The sequence below is a fragment of the Aspergillus pseudoviridinutans genome (assembly GCF_018340605.1).
Source record: "Aspergillus pseudoviridinutans IFM 55266 DNA, scaffold_3, whole genome shotgun sequence".
In the NCBI taxonomy this organism is placed as follows: Eukaryota; Fungi; Ascomycota; class Eurotiomycetes; order Eurotiales; family Aspergillaceae; genus Aspergillus; species Aspergillus pseudoviridinutans.
In genome coordinates, this window is record NW_025091283.1 from 4,450,452 (window position 1) to 4,466,229 (window position 15,778).

General features: G+C 51.0%; 4 protein-coding genes across 4 annotated transcripts; 2 read left to right on the forward strand and 2 right to left on the reverse strand.

Moving 5' to 3' along the window:
* Positions 1-69: 69 nt before the first annotated feature.
* Positions 70-3,197, forward strand: Asppvi_005335 (uncharacterized protein; the record flags this gene model as incomplete). Its single annotated transcript, XM_043301258.1, has 5 exons — positions 70-497; positions 565-1,073; positions 1,146-1,198; positions 1,733-1,920; positions 1,982-3,197. 5 exons carry the CDS (start codon positions 70-72, stop codon positions 3,195-3,197), a joined length of 2,394 nt encoding a protein of 797 aa, XP_043157193.1.
* A 350-nt stretch (positions 3,198-3,547) lies between these two features.
* Positions 3,548-5,375, forward strand: Asppvi_005336 (MDR family MFS transporter; the record flags this gene model as incomplete). Its single annotated transcript, XM_043301259.1, has 4 exons — positions 3,548-3,754; positions 3,811-4,138; positions 4,198-4,291; positions 4,349-5,375. 4 exons carry the CDS (start codon positions 3,548-3,550, stop codon positions 5,373-5,375), a joined length of 1,656 nt encoding a protein of 551 aa, XP_043157194.1.
* A 314-nt stretch (positions 5,376-5,689) lies between these two features.
* Asppvi_005337 (uncharacterized protein) lies at positions 5,690-6,315 on the reverse strand (the record flags this gene model as incomplete). Its single annotated transcript, XM_043301260.1, has 2 exons — positions 5,690-6,165; positions 6,231-6,315. 2 exons carry the CDS (start codon positions 6,313-6,315, stop codon positions 5,690-5,692), a joined length of 561 nt encoding a protein of 186 aa, XP_043157195.1.
* A 1,388-nt stretch (positions 6,316-7,703) lies between these two features.
* On the reverse strand, positions 7,704-15,014 carry Asppvi_005338 (type I polyketide synthase; the record flags this gene model as incomplete). Its single annotated transcript, XM_043301261.1, has 7 exons — positions 7,704-7,766; positions 7,839-9,953; positions 10,003-10,557; positions 10,608-10,826; positions 10,882-14,331; positions 14,387-14,678; positions 14,731-15,014. 7 exons carry the CDS (start codon positions 15,012-15,014, stop codon positions 7,704-7,706), a joined length of 6,978 nt encoding a protein of 2,325 aa, XP_043157196.1.
* Between the last annotated feature and the right edge of the window lie 764 nt (positions 15,015-15,778).

Consider the following 15,778-nt stretch of genomic DNA (forward strand, 5'->3'; position numbering starts at 1 on the left):
AACCGAATCACAAGTACACCTGCCATCTTGTCAAGGTAGTTGAAGGCAACGATTCAAGCAAAACTCAGCATGGCGCTCTCGACAGCTCTGTACGACGCACTCATTGTTGGATCCGGTCCCGCGGGTCTCTCTGTGGCTTTAGGACTCAGTCGCACGCATCGCAGAGCCGCCATTTTCACCAAGCCCGACGGTGCAGGCTTCAGGAATGAAGGCGCTGCTGAGATGCACAACGTTATTTCACGAGATGGCATTCCTCCCGTGGAATTTCGCAGCATCGCAAAAGAACAGATCATGAGATATGGTACAGTGGATTTCATAACCGCAGACATTGTGGACATGCACAAGGTAAGCACGGAGGGCGAGGGTTCCATGGAGACGTTCCAGGTCACCGCGAGCGATGGACGACATTGGACAGGCCGAAAACTGGCACTGGCGATGGGTTCCGTCGAGCTGTTCCCGGAAATTGAAGGCTACAAGGAGAACTGGCCTGAGAATATGTAAGCGCTCCAACAAGCAAGTCCATTTCGTTGTTGGACAAGGGCTTAAGGAGAACCTGTGAACTAGATTCCAATGTTTCTTCTGCGACGGCCACGAGAGATCCCATCTCCCCGGTGGGATACTGACGTTTCCAAATCCGATGTATGCCCATATGGCGCAGATGATGCATCTTCTTGTCACTAAGACATCAGGCCCCGTGACCGTCTTCACTGACGGCCCTGTACCGGACAATGAAGCTATGAATGCAGCAATGGAAAAGATCGAAGCTCTTGGCTGCAAGGTAGAGACTGGGAAGATCGTTAGGCTTGTCCCCGCGACGGAGCCCGACGTGGGTGTCACGGTCATTGTGGAGGGCGGAAAGGAATACAAGATGGGATATCTGGGGCACAAACCTCCCACGGTCGTGGCCGGGGCTGATATGCTGAGAAAGCTGGGGATCGAGATTGAAGATCACCCGATTATGGGACAGAATATCAAAGCGGCCGACCCTCTGTGCTCAGCCAATATCAAGGGCGTCTTCGTTGCCGGTGACGCTGGCACACCGATGAAGGCAGTGTCCAATGCTATCGGCAGTGGTAAGCCTCTTTCCCTCCTATTCCCCGTTGCATAGCGAAATACCGGTTGCTTACTCGAGATCTGCCCAACAGGAGCCACTGTCGCGGCCGGCATTGTGCAGCAGTTGATTGCGGAGGACATGGAGGTACTCCTGGCGAAGAAAAAGACCGGATGAATTAATGTAATTAATGCTTTGGAATAACAATTTTGGCAGTTGTATATAGCGTGGCAGTGGAGGGGAGGTATATTCCCATCTTCGTCTCCATCGCATGTGCCCTCGGGATAGATACATAAAGTCAAATGGATCTTGTCAATGCACTGCAAATGGAACGACTCGGAACAGAGTCCTGGACAAGCGGACCGGCCATCGGGCACCGGCATCATAGCCTTTATTAAAGTATCGTCCTTGCTGTCTAGTCGCAGTGGTCAAGGGACTCTCAGATCTGTCACATTGTAAAGTCTTATGATGATGTCGGCCCCGGCGATACCTTCCTTCTATTATGGGCAGGCTATACAACTTGCGTACTCTATGCTGCTATTGCTATGTCTACTTATAGTAAAGCACTTCAGCACAGGGATAGTCACGAATTTATTCAAAGACGTATTGTCGAAACTTCTCGATGTGAGTCATGGAATATCCTACAGAGCATGCGAGTTTGAGTGACTTAGACAACTCTAGTACTATTTGACACGTCGGTATCCAATCCGCCATCAAGAGACAGGAAGACCACTTCCTGGGCGGCCATATAGATGGCCCAACGGACAAGGGGACGCCGGCAAGTTCCTTGAAGGCATCGAGAACCGCCGAGCATGGGCGAAGGAGCATGGATACGTTTATCGCATCTGGGCAGGAATGAAACCAGAGGTGTATGCCGATTCCCCGATTTCTCAGGTGTCCAGGACGAGACTGACGAGACAACATTTATAGGGTGTTACAGAAGCCTGAACATGTGAAACTTGTTTTTCGAGACTCGGACCGGCACACCAAGGCAAGCAACAACGACTCAGGCTATCTCATGGGGGAGCTCTTGGGCCAGTGCCTGGGTCTGATCAGTGGTGCGAATTGGCGAGCACTGCGCCGCGTTAGCGAGCCCGCATTTCGACACAGCACGGCCGTCGAATCCTTTGCCAGAATCGAGCAAAGAGTAAAGACCTACTGCGCCGGCAATCAAGGACTACTAATCGGTACCATTGACCCTGTGGCGGATTTCAAGTTTCTTCCGTTTCTGATTATTGCCGATATCCTCTACGGTCCTGTCACACTGGACATGGAGGCGGAACTGTGCCAGATAGCCTCCGAGCGCGAGAGGCTCTTCACTTATGTCATGAAGGGTGGACTATCCCGGTATACCTGGTCGCGATATCTACCGAGCGAGGCAAATCGGGCGCTGAAATCGTTCCAGGCGCAGTGGAGGTCTTTCAACCAGGCCACGTTCCGGCGCGCCCAGGACTTAAAGTGGACAGAAACACCCGTGTATCAGCTTTTTGAGGCGGTCCGCGTTGGCCAAGTCAGCTCCGAAAACGTTTACCAGACGCTCGATGAAATGCTATTTGCGAATCTGGATGTCACTATGGGAGCCTTGTCGTGGAACGTGGTTTTTCTTGCGGCAAATATCGATGCACAGGAGCGATTATTCCAAGAGATAACGACTAAAGCGGGAGGCAATGAACAGATGCTGCAATATGTGCAAAGTAGCTCTACATACCTTGCCTCTTGCATAATGGAGTCGTCTCGGCTGAAACCTCTAGCAGCCTTCTCAGTCCCTCAGGCTGCACCGACCGATAGAGTGATCGACGGCTATGTCGTGCCTGCTGGGACCAGTTTCATTGTCGATTCCTACGCACTAAACGTCGAGAATGAGTTCTGGGGTCCGGACCGACGCGAGTACAGACCGGACCGTTTCGAACTTCTATCTACCTCCGAAATACGGTACCACATGTGGCGATTTGGGTTTGGTCCTCGCCAGTGTTTGGGGAAATACGTCGCCGATCTGACCCTCCGACTATTTCTGGTTCATCTGGTGCAGAACTGGACACTGCAGCTTCCGGCGAGCGAGGGTGCCAGTTCGGAGAATTGGAAACGGGATTTGGAAAGTTGGATTACCCATCCCAGAGTGCAAGTCACTTGTAAGCAGCGTCAATAGATAGAATTATTGTACAGGGATAAGAAACACGCTATCTATTTTGCTCTATTCTGCTCATATCGCATGGATTATGGCCACCGACTGTCGCATCCCCTGGCATATCGAAGAGGTGTGATCCGCTGGCGATGGCTCTCAAGGTACCCGGTGATAGACTAATGGCCATTGCACGGACACATTATACCGCATGTAAACAGCGCGTCTAGCCATTGAGATGACAAACACCTTCTCCTAGTTACAGACTACCAATGCGCAGATCTGCCAGTTCACCGAGGCGCCCCTTTATGTAAGGACGCCTCAGCCCAGGTTCGGTTTCATGCGTGCATTCTGACTCATAACCACAGAACCACATCATGGAGATGGAGGCGAAGATTACCAGTACACCTATACCAGGGACTCCTGATGCTCCTGCCACAACCAAAGGAGTTCTTCCTTCTCCAGCTGAAGATGTCAAATTTGAGCAAGGCTCCGCATTGGAGAGAGCACCACCTACACTTTCTGGTCTGAAATTGGTTGCTGTCTTCAGTGTCCTGTGTCTCGCCGTCTTTCTGGTTGCATTGGTTAGCCTTCAGCACCTGTTATGTGACATCATGCTTGTTCACTGAGTCTGGTATAGGACAACACGATCATCGCTACTGCTATTCCCCGCATTACGGACGAATTCAAAGCCCTTGGCTCGGTAGGGTGGTATGGTTCATCATATCTCCTGACGACATGCATGTTCCAGCTAGTATTTGGCAAGCTCTACGGGTATTTCCCCATGAAGCTGGTATTTCTTTGTGCCATCCTCGTCTTCGAAGTTGGTTCCGCGGTCTGTGGAGCCGCACCGTCCTCGGATGCCTTTATCGTTGGCCGGGCCATTGCAGGGCTGGGTGCTTCTGGCATTTTTCAAGGGGCCATGGTGATTGTCGCCTACTCGGTGGAACCGCGGAAGCGTCCCGTGTGTACGTTAAATACTGATTGCGTAGTCACTTTCGATGCAGTTCTGATGTGGAGCGTATAGACAATGGGATCTTTGGTTCGATCTACGGCATATCGTCCATAATCGGTCCTCTGCTAGGTGGGGCGTTCACGTCCAATGTCAGCTGGAGGTGGTGGTGAGTATCCTAATCAGTCCTCCCAGCTCTACTGCTGATATCTCTTGTCGCGAACAGCTTTTACATCAACCTGCCCATTGGGGGCGTGGTGGTCGTAATACTCGCCGTCTTTCTTCAGTTGCCGGCCGGCCTCCAGGTAGGGACAGAAACCTCCATCAAGGGATGGATCCGGCATATGGACCCATTGGGAATGATCACTTTTCTTCCGGCAATCGTCTGCCTTCTCTTAGCCCTCCAGTGGGGAGGCAATACGTATAGTTGGTCCAACGCGCGAATCATCGTCCTTTTCATTCTCTCCGGTCTGTTGCTCGCCGCTTTTATTCTGATCCAGATCAAGCAGCAGGATAACGCCATGGTTCCCCCGCGTATCATCCGCATGCGTTCGGTTGTGTTCCCCTCTCTCTTCATGGTTCTGCTGGCGGGTGGGTACTTCACCATGGTGTACTACCTCCCTATCTGGTTCCAAGCCATCAAGGGCGCCTCTCCGGTGCAGTCCGGCATTATGTGTCTGCCTCTGATGCTCTCCATGGTGCTCTTCTCGTTTGTGACAGGCGGCGGGGTGACCGCCCTAGGAAACTTTCTGCCCTTCTTTTATGCGGCGACTGTGTTGTCGACGATCGCGGCAGGTTTAATGACAACATTCACAGTAACCACCGGTCACTCAAAGTGGATTGGATACCAAGTTCTTTTGGGCTCTGGCGTTGGCATGGGGATCCAGCTACCCATCATTGCTGCCCAAGCGGTACTTCCTCCGGCCGACATCCCCGTTGGCACAGCTATTATGACCTTTTGTCAGACATTTGGCGGCACGATCTTCGTCTCCGTCAGCCAGGCCGTTTTCACAAATCGGCTCCGCTCGGGCATTCTCGCACTCGTCCCAGGCATCAGCCCGTCCATTGTGAATGAAATCGGGGCAACAAACCTGTCGTCAGTGATACCACCCGAATACATGGATGGCGCCCGAGAGGTGTATAATTCGGCTCTGGTGTCTGCGTGGTATCTTGCGACCGGTCTATTCGGGGTCTCTGTCGTTGGAGCCGTTGGGATACCCTGGAGGGCACGCATCGAGAGTGTCAATAAGTAAATTCTAACCGACGACGCGAATCGGTCATGAGAGAGTGCTATATTTAATATGAGTAACTAGGCGTTTAATATTATAAGATAACTAGATGCCTAAACGCATCTGTAATGCTTAGACTAATGTGCTTATAGAGGCTATTAAGTTAAACTACTAGCTAATTGTTAACTTCGTCAGACGTCTTGAATACCATAATATTGCTCCGTTTCCAGGAAACGATGTATAAAGATGTCCACACTGGCCATGAATAAACTCAAATCTGCTAGAGAGAAAATTTTCCCAAGTTTCTCTGCAAAACTGTAGCCGCTGGAAACGTCACCTCAGTAACAGCCCAATACTATTTTGCCCATATAAGAATTTTCGCCGTCCGGATCAGCGTTATGGAGTGTCCAAGAAAGCTCCGAATTATTCTCCACTGCCATGGTCTGAATTGCATCCGCCATGATCGTGGCGAGAGCATCGGTGCCAACGTGATGAAGGAGACCATTGACATTCCAATACCGGCCTGTATTGATTGTCCACCAGAAGTGCACACCCCCAACCTCGAAAGACCCTGTTGCAAATGTACCGTCATTTGTTCCATCAGCAGCCATAATGGCTATCTCGGCAGTCGAGCCAGCAGAATATACAAGGCCAATTGGAGGCACCTGTCCATCGTTGGCTTCGGAAAGGGTAACGGATTGGACTGAAGAGCGGCCGTATGAGTAATGGGATTCGAATATCAGCCCGTTTTCCAAGCTTTGATAACGCTTGACAAGAGACGGAGAAGCCGAGGGCTCAGGCAGTGCTGCACGTTCTAAATTTCAATCAACAATCTGTACAATTCTTCATTTCTTCGCTGGATTCGCAAGACTTCCTCACCCTTTGGGCCAGCGGGCTGCAATGGTGCTGCACCGATGGCTGCGGCAGACGCAAGCAGAAGGAGGGCTGAGAGCGGAAGACGCATGATGGTAACGAGTAAGAAGATATTTTGAGATCTCGGATTGCTGGATCTTGAATGCTGTTTCTGCTGGAGATTGTCGTTGAATTTCAAGAAGCCTGGATAGCGGACGTACAGTCTCTATTTATATAATGCCTGAAGCCCTTGCTCTTCTCCATATCCTCCCAGTAAAAGGACACACATATCTTCTTGCTAGCATAATCTACATTACTTCCCGGCGGCGAATCTGGCGCCATATCAAATTATTGGCTGATATAAGCTGAGACAGCAATCTATGATGATGGTCGAGTCGGTCAAGATCCATGCTCTTGACGTATCCACCCCCAAGACCACTGTGAAAGGCACTTTACCGGTGTGTCGAACTCGTTCAAAGTGTTATATCGGATTGGGCTCGACCTGGAAGGATGCAGAGGCCTTGGTAAGTTTCAAGCCGCACGAGCCAAGCCTTAAGCCGAGACTGAATATACTAGCTTGACCTCTTATTTGTCGAATACCCTGAGTCGGCGGTTCATAACTATTAGCTAATCATTAATACGTATGTTAGTTAGTTAATCAACTAGTGAGAATCTTGATTTGGATTAGATAGTGATCCACTCATTTTTATAAGTTGTTGTGAGACCTGACTGACTCGGTAMCTCTCTAGTTCAATGCAGAAATAATTACTAATCGTGAGTAATCCTGAGACAAATGTTGTTCATGCAGTATTCATTTCTCAAGGCGATATTTATTGTCTTGACTGTCTTTTTTCACTTCCCGATTTCCACCAATCCGGTGTCATAAACTTATCAAGTCATAGAAAGGGAAAAATCAATCCAATGTCTCAGCTAGCATTGTGGAATGGAGGGGCCGAACAGCGGCTTTCCCTTCCATTACTATCATTAAGCTGTTTGTMTGCAGAAAGTGTACATTTCCGTGTCTGGATTCAGCCCGGAGTGCCGCCGCTCTTTGCTCACTGAGCCAGTAAGACTGTAACTAGGAGAGAAAGTATATGCCCTCATTGCTCCCTGAGCAGTCCTAGATCCCTCAGCTCTTCTTATGTTGTAATATTGCATAGTAAATAATATTTAACTACTTATGACTGTACCCTATAATTATATTATCTTTATATATTCCTAGATATTCTCTCTATAAGAGTAGCTCCTCTTTACTTTAGTCTCCTTATCTTCCCCATGCTGGTTATATATATTGATAGCGCACTTTCTTACTATAGGCAGTGCAAGCTTTTTTAGGTTCTCTATCTCGTCATCATGCTTAGTAAATGTTATTAAGACTTTAGTAATATAGTGCTCAGTCTTAGACTATGCAAAGCCAAAGTATTTGACAAGAAGCCAGCAACACGATTATAGAACAATATAAACAATAACCATAATGTCATCAACACCTGTTCCATCGCTTCAAATTCCTGACAAAAGCCGGCCTAAGAACCCCGCTACCTGCCGTGCATATTTCCCCTCATGCTATGCGAGTGTCAGTAAACGATGTAATAAATCGAACAATCAACACCGGATGAAAGTAAAGGACATGCTTACCATCATGGAGAAATGATCCGCTCCATCTACCTTATCCACAACCACCTCAGATCCCGGGAACAATGAACCCCAAATTCCCGATGAGAAATCAGTCCGTGCCTCAGTGAGGAACTTCATATCCTCCGTATCGTCAGGATGCGGTGCCGGTCGAGCGCATCTCTTGGTATCAAAGACGCTCTGACTTGCCCAGATGATCCCTGTCCTGCCGGGGCCCCGACCTACCGCAAAGGGCGTCGCGTAGTACCCACTGAGAATGGCATTGGTTTTCTTGAAATGTGGAATAAGCCATTCCGGAGCTTTACCCTCCTGGCCGAAGATGCCCATTGCGTCGCAATGATCGAAGAAATGCTGCGGCAGCTTCCCCAGTCTCATTGGGGGAGGCGCATCCAGCAGGATCAAGCAGGGAACTTGCTCACCGCGAGCGAGGAGCATCTGAGCCGCCCGGTAAGCCAGAATACCACCCGCGGACCAGCCAGCGAGGTGATAGGGTCCGGTGGACTGGCGTTTGCGGATTTCTTTCAGATAGCTTCCCACGAGCTCGTCTACAGTGCAGTGCACCTCGACATCTTTCTTAAGAAAGGGTGAGTTAAGACCAATGACGGCAACATTGGCCGCGATACGTGGTAGAGAGGCGTATGACGTGGCTGACCCTGAGCCGTCGGGAAAGAGGAACAGGATCTTCTCCGCATTCCGGGGCGAGCCTTGCAGGACGACAGCTGAGGCGTTTGGAATGCAAGGTTCGAGCTCAGGAGCAGACAACTCGGACTGGGGCGTCTCAGCGGCCGAGCTGACGCTGTCACTAGAAGGATATGAAGACGAGAGAGTGGAAAGGGACGAATTGGACAGATTCTGGCTAGCTTGATACACCAGCCCTCTCCCTCCCATTTGCGATTTCAGATCTCCGACCGTGGGATAACTAATCAGCATCGACTCGACATCCAGGTCCCATAGGAGCTCCTCGCGGATTCGGCTCCCAATCACCAAAGCGAGCAGCGAATCCACGCCGATATCCGCAAACACCGTCTCGTCGGAAAGATCGCCGACGTTCACGCCGCTCTCCTCGCTGATTATCTGCAGGACTTCTAGGAATGAGGGACTTGGCTCACTTGACGGGGTAGGTTGAGCTATCATTGGAGGCGATGGTTCCGACAGTGCTGGGGTCTGGATTGCCGTCGTATCAGGTGAACTCTGCGAGACCCGAGGAAATGCAGCTTGCTTTGCAGGTGGAGAGACAATCGTGGTGTGTGTAGCGCTAGGTTGGGAATTTACTTGTAGAGAAGGTGATCCGCTGCAATCTTCAAGATAGTTCTGCAGATCCTGCAAGGTCACACAGTTCTGGAAGAAGGACTCTGCGTCAGTGTCCAGCCCGAGCTCTTCGCTAAGTCGACCGCCAATGACCAGTGCCAGCAAAGAGTCGATACCAATATCCGCGAATACGGTCTCCCCAGTGAGATCGTCAGCATTGACACCGCTTTCGTCCGCAATAATGCGAACAGCCGACTGAAAAATGCTATGGTTGTCTGTGCTAGGATTGATTTGTAACTCTTGCCTCAACATCTCAGGGACAACACCCCTATCCGTCGATGGAATTGCCACCGGCTGTTGCGTCATGCTTCGAGACTCGACTTGAGGGACAACAGCGGGGATCACCACTTCAGTGTCCGGCGAGCTGGAAAAGCAGCTGCCAAAAAATTGCTTGAGGTTGGCCACCGTGGGATGCTCGATGAAGAACGAGGAATCCAAATCCAGATCAAGTTCTTCGCTGAAAGCAGAGGTGATGGTCAGCGCAAGGAGAGAGTCTATGCCAATGTCTGCAAAGGCCGCATCGTCTGTCAATTCGGTAATCGGAACATTGCTCTGCTCAGAAATGATGCTGAGAGCCTGAGCCAGTGCTGAATTATGGGTTTGAGGCTTAACAGCAGGAGCTGGCAATGCTACTGATGCTGCAGAGAAGACTATTTCAGGATTGGGAGGCCCATTTTTCCTTTCGAAGCTCTTCTTCTCCACGGGCTGAGGAGGAGCTTTGAGCGGAACAGAATCTGTCCGGCTGGCTTTGCTAGGCTTCGCGCTGCCCTTGAGGATGTATCGTAAGATTCTTCGTGGGACACCTTGCAACTGTTGATCTGGTCAGCATTGTACATGTTTCGCAGGACAGACCACTTACTGTCAACCCTTGGACACTTCCAATCAGCCGATCACCGCTGAGGATGACTACGTCGCCCTTCCACTGGTTTGCTTCGGCAGGTTTCATCTGGATATATGTTTGATACTGCCGATCGTCCGTGACACGCTCATATAGCTGGARCGAATCCCAGCCGTGGTTCACGAAAACCTCCACCCCCAAATTCGTCTTGGTGTTGGCATTCATGACAAAGCCACCAGACTGTGTCAACCCATCAATGAATCCAGGATGCGTGTGGAAATTACCGCCCTTCTTCACATCTCCAAAGCTGACCATACTTGCAGCTTCTAAAGTCTCGTTGTCAAGGATCGTTTCATCGATACACCGATAGTCGGGGTGGAATTCCGCCAACGCCTGGACCATATTGTACGCCATTGGTCCATTGAAACGAAAGATGGCCCCTTTGCAGGAGTTTTCGCGCATGGTTCCAATGTGTGTTCGGACGGTGGACACATCTTTGGCGAGAGAGTTGAAGATGGACTTGTCACTGAAGCGGATGCGGCAGCGGGCATGTTGTATGGTCTCGACGTGATTCAGCTGATAAATGTTAGCACTGAATATACGCATGAAACGAGGCATAGTCTTACATCAACACTGTAGTATCTGACAGCAGCCTCTTTGGACGACCAATCTAACTCAGCAGCAACACGCAGCAACTGGGGACCAGCATTCTCTGCTATCAAGGCCTTTTCAATCACCATGTCAGTGACATCGACCACTTTGTCACGATCTCTTCCTTTAAGCTGCTGGGAGAATCGATCCAGGAAATAATTGCCCAGTGTGAACCCAATGTCCGCGTAGACTGACTATTGGATCGTCAAATATTAGCTTGCTGTCAGATGCCTGCAATTGCAGACTTACTGGTGTACACAATCCTAAGCCTTCCACCTTATGCCCTTGAACGAGAGGGTTCAAGTCCGGACGCGAAACATCAGATTCGTAGATGACCACAAATTTTTCCGAATCCGACTTCTCCTCCACTAGCTGATGGAGCGTGGTTGTCGTTGGCGGCGGCGGCGGAGGAGGAGGAGGGGCTTGGATGGTCTTAACAGGATCAGCATTGCCCTCGGGAACTATTTCACCCTTGTACAGGGCCCAATCGTTCTTGTATTCAATCCAGTACGGCTTCAAGTCCCAGGAATACGACGGTAAAGGTAGCACGCGCTGTGCTGCATTGAAATCACGGTGGTATTCGGACCAGTTGATGTCCGCGCCAGCCCGGTACAGAGCAGCAATACTGTCCGCTAGGATGGTCCAAGGATCTCTGTTGCGGCGGAGCGTGGATAAGCAAGTAATTTCACTGCCAAGGCACGATTTGACCATGCCGGAGACCACTGGATGCGGCCCAAACTCGATCACAATGCTCTTTGATTTGATGATGTTTGCCGCAGATGCCCTCTGCAAGCCCTGTAGCATGTTGACGGGTTCACGGCAATGCCGTGCCAAATATTCCGGACTGAAAGTGCCCAGATCAGCAATGGCGGTTCCCAATAAGGGACTGATCACAGGGATAGACGGTGCGCGAAAGGTGACCCCTTTGGCTGACAGCTCAAAGTCCTTTAGGATTGGATCCACTTGCGAGGAGTGAAACGCAAAGGGTACCTGAAGTAGGGTACATTTGACATTCTGCGCCGTCAGCTTCTGCCGTATAGCTGCAATCTGTGCGGCTGGCCCAGCGAGCACCGTTTCCTCGGGCGCATTGATACAGGCGATCTCCACATTGCTGTCCAGCAAAACAGGATTGATCAAGGAAGTTGGTGCCAGGACCGCAAGCATTGCGTGGGTTCCCCTCTGGCATTTCTCCTCGAGCAGTTGTGCTCGACGGCCTACGAGGAAGATAGTGTCCGCATCAGAGAGCACTCCTGCGGTATTCAGTGCGGCATATTCGCCGAGGCTGTGGCCAACCACTGCGGAAGGCTTGATCCCCCATGAGCTCCAAAGGCGAGCCAGTGCAATCTGCATGCACGTATTCGCGAGTTGGACAACCGTGGGAGTGAAATCATCCAGCCGACTTCCTGACCCAGACAGGAAGATCGGCAAAAATGACGGGAATCCCATGCCTTGGGCGAGTCGGTCGAAGCGGCGTAGCTCAGACCGGAACAGTGAGAGCGTCTTGAACAATTGTTCACCCATTCCAGGGTATTGTGCACCTTGACCGGTGAAGGTGAAGATGGCAGTAGGACATGGCCCTGAACGGGGAAATGCTGATCCTTCCTCCAAGATCATTTGCAAATTGGAAGTGATATCGGCCATAGTTGAACCTGTCACTGCCACGCGGTGCGGATGATGGATGCGTCGGGCTGTCGTAGTATATGAAAGCTGGGAAAGAGTGGCTGCCATATCGTCACTGCCTGACAGATTTCCCAGATATCTTAAAAGGGATTCGACGTTGCCTTTGAGTGAGGAGGGACATTTGGCCGATAGAGTGACCACATGGGAGGAACGGGGATCGGTACAGTCCAGTGGAATATGCACTGGCGCGTCCTCTACCAATATCGAGCTGTTTCCGCCGGCAGCGCTAAAATTGTTGATAAGGACACGCCGGCCTCGTTGGTCATGACGCCGTGGCCACAGATGGGCCTGAAAAGGGATATGCACATTGCGCTCGGCAAGGTCTGTGGGAAACTTTCGATTCAGGCGTGTCTTGACGCCGCAGTGGGGAGGGATCATGTTCTTCTGCATCATCAGCAGCACCTTGGCCAGCGCAGTCACACCCGAAACAGACTCGCCGTGTCCAATGTTAGACTTCACTGCTCCAAGATATAGAGGCTGCTCATCCCTGCGTTTCTGATGGCCCGTTGAGTGTGGGGCAAATGTCCCCAGCACTGAAGCCATCTCGCGCGAGTCGCCCGCCTGAGTGCCCGTGCCATGCATCTCGATGTAATCAACATCGTACGGATGCACTCCAGACTGGTTCAGTATATGTTCGAAGATGGCTTTTTGTGCGCCGACATGAGGCCGTGTAATGGACTCTGCTTCGGCTGAGTGATTGGTATATGCACCCAGAATCAGTCCCAGAATAGGGTCACGGTCAGCCAGAGCATCGTCCAATCGTTTGAGCACAACCGTAGCCACGCCCTCGCCACGACAATACCCGTCTGCCGTATCGTCAAAGGTCTTGCAGTTACCTGTTGGGGATAGGAAGTGACCACGGTCCAATCCGGCAGTCATGTCAGGATTCGTTAGACAGTTGGTACCACCAGCAATGGCTGTGTCAATGTCTCCCTGCCACAGAGAGTTACAGGCCAGATGGATAGCTGCCAAGCTGGAGCTGCATGCAGTGTCGGTGCTATAACTCGGTCCACTAAACTTGAAGACGTAGTTGATTCGCCCAGGGATGAATGCGCGATTAGCTCCGGGAATGTAGTAGGTATCAATGTCTTGTCCGCTGTTGGTCTCGCACCAGTCATTGCTTGTAGTGCCAAAGAAGACACCAACACGATCCTGCTGCGTAGACGGCGTACGACCGGGAACAATGCCAGCTTGTTCGATGGCTTCAAACGCGGTGAGCAAAGCGATGCGCTGCGCCGGGTCAACTTGCGGGGCTTCCCGAGGGGACATGTTGAAGAACCGGGCGTCGAATAGTTCGGGATTGTCAAGCCAGCAGCCCCAGCGAATCTTGCTGGTATTTTTACGCTTGCCTGTCGGATCAACATGCGTCTTGATGTTCCATCGGTTGGCAGGAACCTCCTTGCATAGATCCAGCCCCTGTGAGAGGAGCTCCCAAAGGGCCTCCGTGTTGTTGGCGCCTGGGAATCGACCAGACATACCGACGATGGCAATCTTGGCCCTGTTATTGGGAGTCGGTGGATCCTGCTGCTTCTCTGACAGAGCAGGGATTGGGTTCATTATCGGCTGTTGCAAGGCCCGAGACAAGAGAGGATCTGCCTGGGTCGCAATGGGAATGACCTCATAGTTGACCATGGACGTAGACGGCAGCGTAGTCTTGATACCATCCTGAACCTTGAGCCAATGGATTGGTTGAAGAAGTACATCTTCGATTGCAGACTGCAAAAGAGCGCGAAGGTTGCCAGCCCATATCAAGCGTCCGGTGGCACTTGATATCACTGGCAATTGGGCAACATAGGACGCCCAATTGTCGTTGATAGCGGTGTCCACAATTTCGTCAATGTCGTCCTTCGTGAAAAGCAAGGGAGCATGATAGGGCGCATGTATGGGAATTGACTTGCAGGCTACACGCGCGAATGCGGACGATTGGCGCAGCTCAGCCAGAATCGACGGAGGACCACTGACAGTCAACCCATTGGGAGCATATGCGCTGATATAAGGCCGAGACATGCGAGGGAGGGACTACGAATCACGTCAGTCAATACCTGGGGCTCCGAGTCCATATCAGACTACTTACCTTCGTAGCAGAGAATTGTGCTAAAGCATCTTCGACCGTCTGGCTGTCCATTCCAGCAACCAGTATCGACCATTCCCGGCAGCCAGTTGAAGTTGGCTCAACACAGTTTCCAATTCTGCCTGCACACAGACCGGTTCGGAAAGCGACCAGTACCGTTTGTACGGCGATTGGAAGCAGTTCGACCAAGGAGCGTGAGCAACTAACTGCCGCAGCGGTAAAGGCCCCAGTACAGAGGCCTAACAGGTGAGTATCAGAAGCCGTAGGGTACTCCAGTCCCCCTTCTGAGTGAATCCTGCTTGATGTAAGTACGGATCTGATGGACTGTGCAGTGAAAGTGGACCCACCGAATGAAAGACCCCAATTGATAGATTAGCACCAGGGCCATTTCAAGACCAGGGTGAAGTCGAGTGTCCCCTCGCCGCGAGATCAAGTCGGCTATACTGGAGAATCGAGGGAATTCATAACGGAGCTCACTAGGTAGCTGACCGATCTCGAGGCGCAGAACCTGCAAGGCCCTTTCGAAAAAAGACGTCAATATTGGGTCTGAATGGTGTAGGAGCTCCCGCAAGGGAGCATCCACATCATATGTTTGATCTCCAAACAAGTAAATTCGATGATGTTGCGCCATGCCGGGCCTGCAAGATTATTGGTCAACCTAATGTGAAGTAGAGAGAAGCCCTCAGGCATGCAGAGGTAGCCGAGGAAAATAAGCTGAATTTAATACTGGTGTTGATTCTTCAGTGCATTATGTCTATTAGGCATTCTGTGTGTTCTCCTTCTCGCACAGTCCAAGTTGCCATACTATATCATCTTGCTTCGCATGTGGGACGCAGAATGGGGGCTGGTCCAGCATCTGGTGTGCCTCTCAGCACTAACTTGATTCAAAGATACACACAAACCCGCGGTAGCCCTGGAAGCCAGGGAACGAATCGACTGATGTTCCTCGTCAGGGCCGAGTCGGGGAACGAATTGCCAATGGCTGTTGTCGAGGATCGGGGACCGAAGACAACGTCCTAATTCACCACGCACACTCATTAGAGCAGATTCACGGTCCCCGATAATCTCTTGAGCCGATTCGCCGTAATCCTCCATATGACGACATTTGACAGGTAGGCCAGACTTGTAGGATATGCCAATTGGGCAAAGCATGAGTTCTCCCTGTTTAGACAGAGCATGTGGTTCAGAGATGGCAAAGGATGCCCTAGTCCTAACCGTCTGTCTTTGTTCTGGACTCACCCTGAAGCGAGATTAATGGAGTGGATAGTTGTATGTAACCTCTAGTGACCTAGCACAGACCTAATCTTGTGCAGGATGCAGATACTTATTGTATTGCGCTTGATGGTATGAGCTATTCACCGAGGGTCAAAAACTTTGTAGTAACTACTCCATTCG